At 52.8% G+C, this 15,372-nt stretch overlaps 2 protein-coding genes across 6 annotated transcripts in view; both read left to right on the top strand.

The window, feature by feature from the left end:
- The first annotated feature begins 3,824 nt into the window (after positions 1-3,824).
- On the top strand, positions 3,825-11,859 carry AMDHD2 (amidohydrolase domain containing 2). 3 transcript variants are annotated; one of them, XM_053992462.1, is made up of 12 exons: positions 3,825-4,218; positions 4,801-4,937; positions 5,616-5,755; positions 6,102-6,156; positions 6,558-6,770; positions 7,809-7,897; positions 8,852-8,996; positions 9,248-9,355; positions 10,041-10,109; positions 10,539-10,640; positions 10,754-10,923; positions 11,021-11,113. In XM_053992462.1, exons 1-12 carry the CDS (start codon positions 4,136-4,138, stop codon positions 11,027-11,029), a joined length of 1,320 nt encoding a protein of 439 aa, XP_053848437.1. In that variant the 5' UTR covers positions 3,825-4,135; the 3' UTR covers positions 11,030-11,113. The 3 variants fall into 3 exon arrangements, with proteins under 3 accessions (XP_053848437.1, XP_053848438.1, XP_053848439.1); XM_053992463.1 differs by lacking the exon at positions 10,754-10,923 and having other exon boundaries at positions 11,021-11,859; XM_053992464.1 differs by lacking the exons at positions 10,539-10,640; positions 10,754-10,923; positions 11,021-11,113 and adding an exon at positions 9,806-9,877.
- Positions 11,860-13,058: 1,199 nt separating this feature from the next.
- Positions 13,059-15,372, top strand: part of C16H8orf33 (chromosome 16 C8orf33 homolog) — a 30,008-nt gene continuing 27,694 nt past the window's right edge. For all 3 annotated transcript variants that reach the window (XR_008439675.1, XM_053992461.1, XM_053992460.1), the window contains exons 1-2: positions 13,059-13,215; positions 13,924-14,011. Coding sequence is in view for 2 of the 3 variants with exons in the window: in XM_053992461.1 (XP_053848436.1) it covers positions 13,207-13,215; positions 13,924-14,011 (97 nt within the window). In the remaining variant the exon portion in view is untranslated. The remainder of the gene's footprint in view (positions 13,216-13,923; positions 14,012-15,372) is intronic.

Genomic DNA, 15,372 nt, shown 5'->3' with positions numbered 1-15,372 from the left:
GCTGGGGTGTGAGCATGGATTGGGGGAGGATCACTTTGTGCCAAGTACCTGCAAATATACCCAGAGTCAAATTAACAGTCAGTAGTGCTGCCTCAGCTCTGACAATGATGCTCTGACTCCTCTGTGATGACTCCCAGCTGAAAACTCCCATTTCAAGTCCTTTGCTGGTACTATTGCATCAGCATGTTTCTCAAGTGATTCGGGGCATTAAGAATATGAGGGATCTTTGGGATTTTTGAAATTCTTTTACTGCCAGGAGCATGGCAGCTCAGAGGGCAGTCCCAGCTGGCAGGGATTGACTTGGTGGTCTGTTTGGAAGAGGGGAAGGGGGTGGCTGTGCTGGCATAGCCATGGTGCTTTTGTGTTCTGTGCGTGGCTGGGAGCGCTGCAGTGAGTCAGCCCTGCGGAGAGGAGTGGGGCCTCTGCAGCAGCAGCACCACAGGGACAGGGCCATCTGCAGTCAGTGCAGGCTCGGGGAGGTTCAGGACCAGATGTCAGAGCTGCCAGCACAGACAATGCTTCCACAGAGTCTCTTGACCTTGTTCTTTGTTAACTCTTTCACACTGTGTTTTGTTTGCTTTTTTCCAAAGGCTGCAATTTTTTTTTCACTGCTGTTGGAGAAGCATTTTTCAGTACCAGCATTTTATCTGTGATTGCTCAGAGACTGGCTTTCCTGGGGAGATCTGGCTTACAGAGGAGCATTGTAACCTGGAAAAGTAAATAAGCTTTGGGGAAGTAAAAACCTTGTTATGAGAAACTGATCCCAGAAACCAAGTCGGTGTTTTCAATTACAGAGTAACAGCAGAGCTAATGACTGTAGCTCTCAGTAAACCTTGTTTCCTTCCCAGGCTGGCCATGGGGATACTGATTGTAGGGCATTCTGCTGTTTCCAGCTGGCTGTACTGTCCAAACCATCACTGTGCTCAGGTGAGAGTTATTTGTCTCTGCACAGGACTTGCAACCTCTACCCTTAGATTTACAGCTATTAACCATCTTTTTCTCTTGACACGATTAAATTAAATCCAGAGCATATCTTCACAATGCTGCTTGCCCTGGAGTGGGAATTTTCTGTTTCAGGGTCAAAGGATTGTGTCCCAAAATGCTTCTCCATTTTTGTTCCTGTTAAAGCTTATAAATGCTGTTATTTTTTCTTCAGTGAACTTCTGAGAGCCACAACTTTGCAACTTGTATTAGTGATTTTCAGGCAAGCTGGTTCTTGTGTCACAACACAAAAGCACACAGGGAAAAATCCTGCCCCAACATTACATATTTAGGGACCTAGGCTTTTGGTGCCCACACTGTATGCACAAGGTACCTACAGACCCCTGACAGCTCTCTTGGACCTGAGAGAGCACAAGCTGGGCAGGATGCAGCTCCTGGAGAGCTGGCGGCTTGTCTTTGCCATTTTCTTTTTGCTGAGGGACAAGCTGCCCTCACCACAGGATCAGGTTTGGCTCTTCAGGATCCATCAAGGGGATACCAGGGACTGTGTAAGTTCCAGAGCCTTTTCTGGCACTTTGAACTGTCCTGTGTGTGCTGTTACATCTGTGCTTTCTTCCTTTGTCTTTGGCAGAGGGGAAAAGGGTGACTTGAGTGGCAGAGAGTGAATTCAGCCACCCTCTCCTAATGGCTGTCTGCATGAGGTAGGCTAAGGACAAATCTTGGGAAATCATGTATATTCCCAAGACTGGCAGTTTGTTCTAAGCAGCCCCCATGGCTTGGGACAATTTCTTACACATCTTTGTGAATGCCTGTGAAAAACAGAAGACAAGGCCATATTTCAAACCCCTCATGCAGCAGCAGTGCTGACCCCAGCCCCACTCCTGCAGGTGCTCCGTATGCTCCCCAGGTCCTCCCAAGTGCGCAGGTACAACTGCTCTTGCTGCCAGGCAGTGAATCTAATTTGGGAATTGAGCCAGATTTAACATAACTCAACCTGAAGGAAAAAAATGCACGTTTACTAAAGAAAATGCAAGCAAAACTACAGCCTGTAATTCCTTCTGCCTGTTACTGGGCCAGTGGAGAGAAAGAATATGGAATTATTATTAGAAGAGTGTGCAGTATTGATAATGCAAGACAGGGCTAATAAAATGCTGAGAAATAAAAGGAGAACATCCAAAGGATTAAGACTGTAGCAGTACGTGCCATAAACTGGGCTGGATGATACACCTGCAGCCTCCAGAAGCAGATGCCCATCGCTTGGCACAGGCTATTCGGTTCTCCCAGCAGTGCAGACAGGTCTCAGCACTCTGATCCAGGCTTGGGACTGGCAGCCTAGGATCTGTGTGGCTGAAGGATTCTCAGGTGAAGCTCTGCCAGTGCTCTGGGTGGGCCTGAGGCAGGATGTTTATGGTGGGTGGTCCTATCTCTGCAGTCAGTACTTGCCTTTACCTCGGCATCTCTTCCACTGCCAGCTCAAGATACTGTCACAGCCCTGTCAGCTTGTGTGTTCCTGGGGAAGGGACCTGTTTTGGCTACAGGCAGTTTGGATGCTATACATGCCTTCTGACATCCAAATTCGATTTAGCAGCTTGGATGGGTCCTTTCTTCTTCACAGACTGATAAGCAGGGCTGAGAGCTGTTTTTAGAATTCATCTTCTCAACTTCTAATTTTGGATTCTCCTCAGCTCCACCTGTAATGAAGCTAAAAATCATTCCCAGCCATACAGTGCTGGGTGTCTGAGATGTGCATAATTTCATGAGGAAAACCTTACAGCTCATCCAGCTCCACCCCCTGCCATGGGCAGGGACACTTTCCACTATCCCAGGCTGCTCCAAGCCCTGACCATCCTACCTGACCATGGACACTTCCAAGGATCCAGGGGCAGCCACAGCTGCTCTGGGCAATCTGTGCCAGGGCCTCAGCACTCTCACAGGTACTTCCCAATATCCCATCTAACCCTGCCTTCTGGCAGTGGGAAGCCATTCCCCTTGTCCTGTCCCTCCAGGCCCCTGTCTACAGTTCCTCCCCAGCTCTCCTGCACCCCCTTTAGGCCTTGGAAGGGGCTCCATGGAGCCTTCTCCAGGTGAACCCCCCCAGCTCTCTCAGCTTGGCTCCAGAGCAGAAGGGTTCAGCTTTTGGAGCCCCTCTATGGCCTGAAACCATTCTTAGCCTCAAATTCCCAAAACAGTGCTGTGCTGCACATTGTTTTCCCAGCCTCCACCAGCATCATTCCCATCTCTCCCTTTCAGGCCCCTTTCCCAGCATCTTGCTGACAATAGGAACAGCTTGTAGCATGGACAAGCACTGACATCATGGAATGATAAGTATGGCTCAAAACCTAAAAAAAATACAATTCCAGGCCAGACAGGGATATTACATTCCCCATCACTTTTCTTTCCTAGGAGAGATTCATAAGCAGTGCCAGAGCCCACATCAGCTGGGTGGAACCATGCCTTGTCAGCTTCCCTTGGGTTCAGAGGGGCTAGTGGGCCCAGGGTGTCACGATGGGGCTGCTGGGATGGAGGTGTCAGGATGGGGATCTCAGGATGGGGTTTCTGGATGGGCTCTCAGCATGAGGGCTCACAATGGAGTCTAGGATGGGGATCTCAGGATGGAATCTCACGATGGGTAGGGTCTCAGCATGGTTTCACAATGGGGTCTCAAGATGGGGTCTAGAGATGAGGGTTCAGGATGGGGTCTTACGAGGAGGGTTTCCGCCGCCGACCTTCTGAAGATGGCAGCGCCCTTCCCGTGATGGCTGCTCTCCGGGGCCGGTCACGTGCCGCACGGCGGGTGGGGGATCCCCGCACGTGCTGAGCGCGCTCACGTGACCAGGAGCGGGCGGTGCTGCGGGGCGAGGCCATGGCCAGGCCACGGCCCCGGTGCCCCCGGGGCAGGGACAGCGCCCCGGGCCCGGCTCTCGTCGGGCACCGCGGCGGCGCCCGCCCGCACGGCCTCGTGGGGCTTGTTCCTCACAGCGTCGGCTCAGACCGCCAGGCAGGGGAGGGAGCTCACCCTCCGCCTGCCCCGGGGGCGGTGCTCCGGTGCCTCCGCCCCTCACCGCCTGAACAGTCCCGCGGCAGCCGCTCGTACCGGAGCCGCGGCCTGGCCTTGCTTCGCCACGCCCGGTCCCTTCCCCCTGCGCCGCTCACCAGGGGGTTCGCGCTTCCCGCCGGCTCCCACTGCCCCGCGATGCCGTCCAACAAATCCGTCTCGGACGCGCCCATCGTCCAGTTCACCAACTGCCGCATCCTGAGGGACCACCAGCTCCAGAGGTGAGGCGGGGGGTACCACAGTGGCTGGGGGTACCGTGATGTCCGGCGGTACCAGGGCTGTCTGGGGGGATCGTGGTGTCCGTGGGTACCAAGGCTGCGGCGGTACCAGGGGTGTGGGGGCTCCCGGACAGGCTGCCGACCTGACCTGACACCTGCAGTGCCGAGGGAAGGTCGCCAGTTCCCCCTGTGCACCGGCTATTGGCCCTCACCCCGCGCGCTCTACCATGCCATGTCCTCTCTGCCAGGTTTTGGAGGGAGATGGGGCGGGTGTGAGGTAGGTCCCTGTTGTTTTGTCTCTTCTGCCAGCCCCCTGGCGCTTTGGCCATCATCACCACCACTTTTGAGGGGTAGCCCATGAAAATCCCATTCCTGTGAGTTTTGCAGAGCCAAAGCCAGGCAGAGAGGGCTGCTCGCTGTGTCACAGCTGAAAGAGCAGCTGTGCTCTGGCAGACATCACAGAGTCCGTGGCTGGAGGTGCCAATGGGATCCACTTTGCTCAGGATCACTGTCACTGGGGCACAGCCACCTGCTACACATACTGCAGATGGCACCAGAGCTTGGTATGTGTGACTGTCCCTCCAGGGAGGACCTGTGGGTACGAGAAGGGAAGATCCTCAACCCAGAGAAACTCTTCTTTGACGAAAAGGGCTCTGCTGATGTCCAGCTGGACTGCAAGGACAGCATCATCGCCCCAGGTTTCATCGATGTCCAGATCAATGGTACAGTGAAGCTACATGCACTCGCAGACTGGGGGCATCCTGGGTTTGTCCGTCCCTGACTCCCAGCCCCACTGCAGGTGTCCTGCCCATGGCCAGGTTTCAGCTGCTCAAGGGAGGTGTGAGTCACCCAACCAGTGACAAAGAGCAATTTTGCCTGTGGTTGCTGCTATTGTGTAAGTGATCCCCTTTGGCCAGGTGAGGGTTTCCTCTGAACTCAATTTTATCGATATTTTATCCTGCCCCTGCACTGGCAGGATGCCTCCCTACCCTTTCCAGGATGTGGGAGGAGAGGGCAAGACTTCCCACAGGAACAATAACAATTAACTGCAACAGCTCTCTTCAGAAGGAAAGAGGGGCTTGTTCTATGGTAGCTAAAGTTGGAAGTCAGTTCCCTTTTAGCTGGGAATCATCACATTTTGCCCTGCATCAAAATAAAAAGGTTGTGCTTGCAAAACACTGGGGTGCTGTGGGGAAGAGCACGTCATGAGGGCAGTGATGGTGAGATTTGTACTTGTGGAACCTTGAAATGTAGGATAGAAGTGCTGGTGGAGCCCTCTGTGTCAACACCCTACGAATGGAATATCTCCCTCCAGTCACACAGTCTTTCTTCTGTGTTTATGGGTGGAGCACACCCACTGGGGAAGCAGCAGTTTCACCCCTGTTTTGTTTGTGGTGCAGGAGGCTTTGGGGTGGACTTCTCTCTGGCTACGGATGACTTCAAATCAGGTATTGACCTGGTCAGTCAGAAAATCCTCTCCCATGGAGTGACCTCTTTCTGTCCCACCCTGGTGAGCTCTCCTCCATCTGTGTACCACCAGGTAAGGGCCTTCTCCTCTCCCATCCGCAGGGTGATCAGGGACTGAGGTTGGTATCAGGAGGTGGGTGGGCCAAGACTGGGATAGCTGCCAGGGCAGAAAAGCCATGGGCATGAGGAGATGGTCTCTACCCTGGGTTTCTTGCCCTCAGCCCTTAGAATGCTGAGACAGCCATGTCTCCCAAGCGAGCTCTGCACACCAAGGCTTGGAGACGGCTTTTCCTTTGTGGGCTATGATGGTCCCAAGTGGTCCAGCTACAAATCTCCCTGTGGACCTGAAATTTGGGTCTGATTTGGCAGGCTGGGGGGCTGTGTCTGGGTTGCCATGTCTGACAAACCCCTTTCTCTAGGTTCTCCCTCAGATCAGTGTAAGAAATGGTGGAGCCCATGGAGCAGGAATCCTGGGTAAGTGGATTCATCCCTTTGTGGTGTTAGTCTAGGTGGGCAATTACCTTGTTCACTGTTGATGTGAAAGAACTTACAGAGCACAAATAGGGGAGGGATGCACAGGTGGGCACAGACCCACCTTGTCCCTTAGTCTGTGCCTGGCTTTTACTGTGTTTTCTGTCATCATACACACACTGCTCCAGCCCCTCTGGGGCCCCTGGAGCAATGGCAGTGGGGTGACTTGGCTTGGCCAGTGGCCAGCACTGCATCTTCACTGTGCTGAGCTCACAGTTGCCTGAGACATGTGTTTTGCTGCAGAAAAATGGCAAGAGTGTTACTGGAGCAGAGTAGACATATCAGGTTTCTTGGTCCTTGGCAGGGGGAGGAAGGGTCATGGTTCTTTGTTCCTGTTTGGACAGGAGCCCACCTGGAGGGGCCGTTCATCAGCAAGGAGAAAAAGGGTGCCCACCCAGAGCACTGCCTTCGCACCTTTGAAGCAGGTGCTTTCCAGGACCTGCTTGCCACCTATGGCTCCCTGGACTGTGTCCAGATAGTGACCCTGGCCCCTGAAATGAGGAGGAGCAGTGAGGTGATCCGGGAGCTCACCAAGCGGGGCATCTGTGTCTCCCTGGGTAAGGGCTGGGGCACCCAGGGCTTAGGGGAGTTCTGGCCGCCCCTCCCTTAAGGCTGTGGCATCTCTAACAGTGTCTCAGTGCAACTGGATGGGGTGGGATTCTGGATGGAGATAACAAACCTGTCACAAATGGGGACCTTGCTTGATGCTGTCAGTCTGTCATGGCAAGGGCCAAAGTTTGTATCAACTTAGGAGCCCCTGCAGTAAAAAGAAGGTGCTGTTCTAACACAGGGAAGAATAGCAGTCTTAGTTGGAGGTTTGATGATGTGGAAAGGTTCAAACTCTGAAGTTCCACTGCTTTTGGCCTTATGTGAAATCATTTTCCAAAGGTTACTCTTGGTTTGATAACTCTGTTTTTCAACCGGAAGTACGGTAGGAACCTCTCCCACCAACATCTGGCTGGCCTCTGACTTAAAACTGGCTGTGTTTTCTTTTCCTTTACTTCACAAACTCTTCTTTGTCTCAGATCATTGAAGAAGTGTTTTTTTTTTTTTAAAGGGGGGAAGTTATTCAGGGTGAAATTAAACCTCAAGTGAGAAGGGCATTCATACAGCAGACTATCTGTTATCCCAAAGCCACATAAAGAACTCCAGAAAGGCAAGGTTAGCCCACAGAGCTGCTGTCCTGTTGGGGAAACAAAAGTTTCTTTCTGGATAGTTTCCTTCCCATATGTTTTCCTGGCAAAGTTCCCACTGTTGTGAGGGCGTCTTCTGATAATTCTCTACAAAATATTTAAGTATCTGAGGCCAGCAGAAAGGTGTATCATTGGATCTCAAACTCAGCCTGAAGACAACATGCTGTGAGCAAGGCAGCATTGTGACAGCTGTGATGTGAACACTGAAGGAGTTCAGGTGAAGCACCCACCCCCAGAGTCCCCCCCTGGGTCATGGCCAGACACATCTGTGTCGAGGCTGCACCTGAGACCTCAGGCCAGGGTGGGCATTAGAGCATAGTCCAGTGATGGAGTGTCTTTGCTCCTGTAGGGAAATCAGTGGAGAGATGGGCAGAGGAATCAGGCATTGGTCTCTGTTCCCAGGTCACTCAGTGGCTAATCTGTCCCAGGCTGAGGAGGCTGTGCAGCACGGAGCAACCTTCATCACTCACCTCTTCAATGCCATGCTGCCGGTGAGTCCCCAGAAGCACCTGCCCTGCTCCAGGGCTGCTTTTGGGCTTTCTCTCCTGCTCCCCATGGGTCTGTGTTCTCCACAGCTGGTTTTGTACCATGCTTTGCAATGAGGTTTTGGCACTGAACCTCTGGCTTCACATTCCTACTGCTGGATCTGAAAGAGACTCAAGGCTGTAGCAGACTCTTGAAGTTCATCACTGAGAAGGACTAGGAAGTGTTGGTGGGTGAGAGCTGGACATGCCCTTCCTGTGTGTACCCAGACCCCCTCCTGTGTGGACAGCAGGGAAGGGGGGGATTCTGCCCCACTCAGGTGAGGCCCCACCTGCAGAGCTGCTTCCAGCCCTGGGGCCTTCCATCAGAAGGATGTGGAGCTGCTGAGGAGGCCACAGAGATGCTCCAAGGGCTGGAGCCCCTCTGCTTTGGGACAGGCTGGGAGAGCTGGAGATACTCACCTGGAGAAGAGAAGGCCTCAGAGAGACCTCAGAGCCCCTTCCAGTGCCTAAAGGGGCTCCAGGAGAACTGGAGAGGGATTTTGGACAAAGCCCTGAAGTGGCAGGACAAGGAAGAATGTTTTCCCACTGCCAGAGGCCAGGGTTAGATGGAATATTATGAAGAAATTCTTGGCTGTGAGGGTACTGAGACCCTGGCACAGGTTGCCCAGTGGAGCTGTGGCTGTCTCGTCCCTGGAAGCATTTAAGGTCAGGTTGGATGGGGCTTGGAGTACCCTGGAATAGTGGAAAGTGATGCTGCCCATGGCAGGGGTTGGAACAAGATAAACTTTATGGTCCCTTCCAATTCAAACCATCCTGTGATTCTGTGATTAAAGTCCCAGGTTTGCCTGGTAAAGCTGCCAGGCACTGTGTGATACAGATGACTGCTGCATCCCCTAAAGTGAAGTCTCAGCCAGCATGTCCTGGTCCTCCACAGCTTGTCCTCTCTCTCCCCTTGCGCAGTTCCACCACCGTGACCCTGGCATTGTGGGGCTGCTGACAAGTGACAAGATTCCTGCTGGGCGGAGGGTCTTCTATGGCATGATTTCTGATGGCATCCACACCAACCCTGCTGCCCTGCGCATCGCCCACCGAGCCCACCCCAAAGGTGAGCCATGGCAGTCCCCACAGTGTTATCAGCCACTCCGAGCACTGTACCATCTCTCAGAAGACATTTACGCTGCCCTTGCTGTCTGGAAGGTCACAGCCACATGTACTGATTCCTCAGTCCTCTTGCTTTAGTGCGATGTGGCTGGAGACATGTGGTTCCTCTCTGGGAGGGTCAACAAGGCACAGTGCTTGGAGCTGCAGCAAAATCAGCAGCAGTGTTGACAAGGCCCCTTTCCTTGTGTTCTGCAGGGCTGGTGCTGGTGACAGATGCAATTGCTGGCATGGGGCTAGCACCAGGTCGGCACACTCTGGGTCAGCAGGTGGTGGAGATCGATGGGCTGAACACCTACATCGCAGGTAAGTGCTGTCCCTCTTGCTGAAGAGCTGGGGACAGTGCTGCCACCAGCACCATTCCTGAGGAGCTGAGCACACCTTGCTGTCCCTGTTGGTGTGTGGCAGCGTTTGTGCCACCCTCTTGGGTTTTGCTGCCTGGTGGATCTGCAGTGACTTGGCCTTGGGGATAATGAAACTCCTGGTAAAGAGGAGAAATGTGCCTCCCTCGTGGAGGAATCTGTCCAGTTATAGCTGTCTGCGACACCTTTGAAAGCTTCATTGCCCAGTGCTAGAGGTTCAGGGCATCAGTAAGGACAGAGAAATCTTAGAGATATTTATTGTCCCTTTTCTTCATTATAACACTATCACTTCTTGCTACCTAAATTCCTTAAGTTTCAAATTCCCAAGCAGATGAAGACTGGGAAGGTATTTCAGAGAAGGAGCATTCCTTTCTCCATTCCTTTCCTCTGGCAGCAGATGCCTGTGTTGTGAGATGGTTTCACCCAGTCCAGCTGATCTGATAGTGGAGCTGCAGATAACACCCAGGTACCTCTTCCTGCGCTCCAGCAGAAAATGGCTGCAGGCCCTTCAGCTTGCTCCTCCTGCCACACAGGACTTCTGCACTTCTGGTCCCATTATGCTTCCGTAGTGCCCTGCTTCTTGCTGTGAGCTATGGGTGCTGCTCAGTGCCATCCTGTTTCTCTCCCAGGCACAAAGACCCTGAGTGGCAGCGTGGCGACCATGGACACTTGTGTGCGACACTTCCAAGAAGCCACAGGTAAGCCCCACAAGTTGCTGCTCCCTGTGTTGACAGGGGAGGAGGTCTTGCTTTTGCCAGATGTCTCCATTCCACCAGGAATGTTCCCTCTCACCTGAGACATGGCAAGGGCTGGAATCAGTGCCCTCAGATGAGCCCCTTTTTGAGGGGAAGTTTCAATTTAACCCATAGAACTAATGAGAGGTGAACTCTCCAGCTTCTTCCTCGCAAAAGTGAATGGTTCTCTCTTCTCCATATCCTAGGTATTCAGTTTTCCCTTCTCTCTCCTGTAGGGATATTTCCCTTCCCAACTCCAGCTGGCTGTGCTGAGGGTGTTCCAGCTTGGTTCCATCAACTGCCTGGTTGACAGTTGCCTTGTCCAGGGGGATTTGGGCTGCTCTGGCAATGGGGCTCTGGCTGCCCTAACATCTCCCCAATTCTCTGTCCAAGGGTGCTCAGTAGAGACTGCGTTGGAGGCAGCATCTCTGCATCCCGCTCAGCTCCTGGGGATTGAACATAAAAAGGGGACACTGAATTATGACTCCGATGCAGGTACTGTTGTGGGCACAGCATGTACTGGTATGGAGACAATGGTGTCAGGGCTCACAAATGCTGGAGCAAAGCAGGGGCTGCTGCAAGCACATGCTGATTCTCTGTTTTGGTAGGAGCTACAGGGAGACTTGCTCCACCTGGGATATGCTCTGGGCTTTTGCTGCAGTGGTTTTTCCCTTGGATGCTGGTGGTGTTTGGGAAACCTTTTGGAGTGCCCCCCACATCTCAGCTGAGCAGAAAGCAGAGCTGCCATTGCCAGGATTGCACTGCAGTGCCATCCGGGGTGGGGAGAAGCCCTTCCCCAATGATCTGAGCTTTCCCCAGCCAACTCCATCAGCTCCATTCTGACAGCTGCTTTCTTTCTCTCTTGTCCAACACAGATTTCCTAATGCTGAATGACAGCCTGTGTGTGCAAGCCACGTACATTGCCGGCGAGGAAGTCTGGCGACAGGATGTGTTGGGCATGTGACACTGGGCTGTCCCAGTGCCCTCCAAGGCTCGCTCACTGGCACTGTGGTTAGCAGCTCTGGCAACCATTCAACTTCTCTCTTTTGGTTTTTTTTCCCAATTCCTTCCTGCAACTCCCTCTAAGGAGCCTCATACCAAAGAGCTGCGTTTTCCAGCTTCCAGTTCAGCCATGCCTGCCAAGAATTTGTTGGTGCTCAGTTGGTGGTATGGGGAAAGAAGGCAGCTCTATGCTGGCAAGGAATGCCAGTCCTGGAGTGACCTACAGGACTGCACAGCTGTCCTGCCCCCAGACAGGTGCTCCTGTCACCATCTGACAGCAGTGAGGAGTTGTCCCAGCCTTTGCACAGTTTGTACAGCACACACTAACCTGCTCTGCACCTGAGGCAGGCTCAAGCCATTCCAATTCCTCTGCCTGCTGTTTGCTTTGCTTCCAGGCAGCCATGACTTGTTAGACATCAGCTTCCACCAGCTCAGCTCGCAGCTCTTCCCATGACGAGGTTTCTGTTGTGTAAGCAGAAGCTGAGGATCACATTCAGATCTCCTGACAGCCTTTCTGTCGTGTGTTCTCAGAGCAAGGCTGCCACAGCTTGCTTACTCGGTGCCCTTGTGGGGCTGAATCCTCAGGGCAGAGATCAAACCCAGGAATACCAAGGCATTGCTGGTCCTTTGTGCCTTTTCCCTGCATGGGCATTGAGTCCACAGAGCTGGAGATATGAACAGCATCCTACGACATAAAACAATGTTCCTTTCACTCCTTGCTCTGTCTGGATGGGTTCTGCAGGCTCTGCGCCAGCCATACCAGGAAGAGCCTTTGCATCACCTGATGAGGTGCATTCCTCGGGCTATGGATGGGAAGCTTTTGCTTTAGGGGAAGCATCCAGATTGGTGGTGACAGGCTCACAAGCCCTCAGTCCAGCTCAGGCACTGAGGGAGAGGAAAACTGCAGTGGGATTCTGGCATTTCAAGATAGATACAATAGCTCATTATTTTGTGCTCATTATCTTCTCCAATACTTGACTGTCAAATTTTTTCCTGACGCTGGGACACTTGTATGTGAGGACTGATGCTGATTTGGACCCTACTCAACCACTCAGAATAAGCCTTGAGATAAAGTCGCAAGACAACCTTGGGTAAGGCTCAAACCACTGAGGTGGTTTTTCTCACGAGGAGAGGGCTCAGACAATGACTAAGTCTCAGCAAGGGTGGATGGAGATTGTAAGGCAGACAGAAGTCTGGTTGGGATTGGCAGGAGTGTACCGATTTTTCCAGTACCATTTTATAATCTTTAGCAGCAACATTTGGAAGTGCTTTCCCAGCACTTTAGAGCCCTTCTGTCAGCCTTGGAGAATTTCTAACATCAACTCCCAAAGTCAAGAGAAATTATAACCTCCATGGTTTGAAGCATTTGAGAGACACCAAACCCTGTGCAGTGACACGCTGTGCTGCTGCAGTACTGACCTCACGGGGATCTTCTGGCTGTTGTTGGACACAATCCGAGAGGGAAAAATGCCTATGAAACAAGGTGTCTAATTTTTTATTTACAAAATTAAATAATCAAAAGGAAATCTAAACTAGAAATGGGATTAGGCAGTACCAGTAGGTGTGTATTAACCTTTTTTGCCTGCCCTGGTGCTTGCTGGCATGGCCTCTGTCGTGCTGGCATGTGAGGGGCCAGGGCTGGTGTGGGTGCTCCTGCGGGGATTTGGCCCAGGGAAGGCGGCAGCGCCGGATACCCGCGGCCCGCTCCGTGGGCACACGTGTGTCCGGCACCGTGTGGGGCTCAGGGGAGCAGAAGGGAGGCGCAGGGGTCACAAATACGCAGGGGACTGCGGCCCGTCGGGCCCGGCCGCTCTCGGGCGGAACGGCAGCGCGGGGACCGGCCCGGGCGCTGAGGCCGGCGCACACCGGCCCGGCCCGGCCCGCCCACCCTGAGCCCGCGGCGGGGGAGGGGCCGGGGGAATCCGAGAGGCGGGCCCCGAACTCCAGTTGGTGGTGCCGGCGCGGGCGGGGCTGCTCACGGAGCCCACACGAGGCCCGGGACCGGAGGTGGGCGGTGCGCTGGGACAGCTTCCTCCGGCGGCGGTGTGCGGAGCTCGGCATGGAGCAGGTAAGGCTCGGCCGCCCGGCCCGCGCCGAGCCCCTCTCACCGTACTGGGCCCGGGCCCAGCTCCCGCAGGTTCTCCTTAAAGGCTTTCCCATCTCTGGTGTCTTTCCCAATCCCTGCTCACTTCCTTATCCTGAACATTCTTTTCGTTCCCAGTGATTTAGTGTGCCTTGTCCACAGGCGGGCTGCAAACCTTAACTTCCACCTGCTTATCAAGAGGCAACCAGCGTAGAAGTAGAGCACATGGGGCCTCAAGGGCTTGTGTTTAGGCTAAAGATAAATTCTGTGTGTTACCAGAGCTGTGCTAAAAGGAAATTTCCTGCTGTGGAGACATTATGCCATTGCCTAAGCTTCAGGAAAAATGAGAAATGTTCCATTTGGGGTGGAGAAAAAGATGGAAAAAAAAAAAATCTGTGGGAAGTCCTGGCTTGCTGGGAGTGGTGGTGTTTCCTGCTAGTAAGAGCTGTAATTTTTGTAATGCAGAGGACTCATTTGGTGCTCTCTACACAGGACGTGTGTCCCTGTGCTGTGTTGATTTATGGTATAAATGAACTGTTACACAGCACACCGCCAGTGTAAAGCCAGGTCTGATCTCCTGTGAGAGGGGAGGAGGCCTCAGAAAACTCAGTTTTGGAATCAGTTTTGGAATCAGTTTTGGAGGTGAGAGATTTGTGCTTCTAATCATTCTGCCTTCCCCACACAATATCTAAGGATCCCCAAGGTGTGTTCCAGGAGGAGCTGGAGTGGTGCATTTCACAACTGGAGGCAGATCTCCATCTCATTCCACACCCCAAACTAGGTACGTTCCTCTTTCCCAGCCCACCCCCCCCCCCCCCCCCCATATTCTGGCCTTGGGTGTGATTTAGCAGATGTGGATGTTTTCTGTTTCTTCTCTCCTTTATGTTCTTGTGTTATCTGGGATTTGTTCTAAGCACAGGACAACACTGGGCTTTAAGGACTGTATTTCTGGAAACAGTTTTATTTTTTATTCATTTAGTGTTTGTTCTCTCTGTTCTCTATATTCTTTTCGTGTTCTTTTTTCTTGTGACTTGTTTGGTTCTGCTACAGCTCTGCCTTTGTTTTTCATCTTAAGGAAATACTGTGCCAGCATGTCTGGCCCTTAAACAACAGTAGGTTTATTTTTGTGAAGCTTTTTCCAGGGAAAAATTACATGGAAGATAAAATTCTATAAGGTCATAGTTTGACCTCGTTAGTCCCATTTGTAGAGCTGTGTCCTGCTGCTGGTCAGTGCCTAACCTTGGGAGAGGACTGTGAACCCTATGTAAGATGCTCAGGTGAGTGTTTGCTGGTCCACCTGAGCATGGAGCAGTGACTGATAGGTGCCTACACCTTGTGCTTGAGCATCAGGCTCCAGGAAGAATTAAGGCTGAGAGGGTTGTGATTGTTCATCCTGGAGAAGAGAAGGCTCTGGGGAGACCTCAGAGTCCCTTCCAGTGCCTAAAGGGGCTCCAGGAATGCTGGAGAGGGACTTGGGACAAGGGATGGAGGAACAGGACACAGGGAATGGCTTCCCACTGCCAGAGATAACGCTTAGATCATATACTAGGAAGGAATTGTTCCCTGTGAGGGGGGTGAGGCCCTGGCACAGGGTTCCCAGAGAACATGGCTGCCCCTGGATTGCTGGAAGTGTCCAAGGCCAGGCTGGACAGGGCTTGGAGCAACCTGGGGCAGTGGAAGGTGTCCCTGCCCATGGTAGGGGTGAATGAGCTTTAAAGTTTCTGCCCAAGCTATTCTGTGATCACTCCATTTTGTTACAAATGTGTCCTGTGCTGGTCCCCAGTGCCCAGCAGCAGGGAAGGCAGCTCCTGGATGGGAAGCAGGAGCTGAGCACAGGAATGAGGCAGCAGAAGCAGTGCCCCGGCCAGAAAAGGACCCTTTTGCACAGTATGTGAACCAGGAGAGCTGAGCAATGGTGCTGATGGTACTCAGGCTCTGCCTGGAGTCCTAGTTGCTGAAGAAGTCTGGTGAGGAGGCAGATCCAACATCTAGCCAGGATTTCAGGGTCTGGATCAATGAGTTGTTTGGCTGTAGCACTGTATGCATGAGGTACTCAGCTTAGAGTAACTCCCAGGTGAGGGAGGGAAGCAGCTCCCTGGAGCTTTCTCTACCTCTTGTTGTGTAACTGGCCTGGATTGCAGC

This window comes from Vidua macroura, chromosome 16 (assembly GCF_024509145.1).
Source record: "Vidua macroura isolate BioBank_ID:100142 chromosome 16, ASM2450914v1, whole genome shotgun sequence".
Taxonomy (NCBI): Eukaryota; Metazoa; Chordata; class Aves; order Passeriformes; family Viduidae; genus Vidua; species Vidua macroura.
Note: the sequence above shows the minus strand (reverse complement) of the source record. Positions and strands in the feature narration are given on the sequence as shown.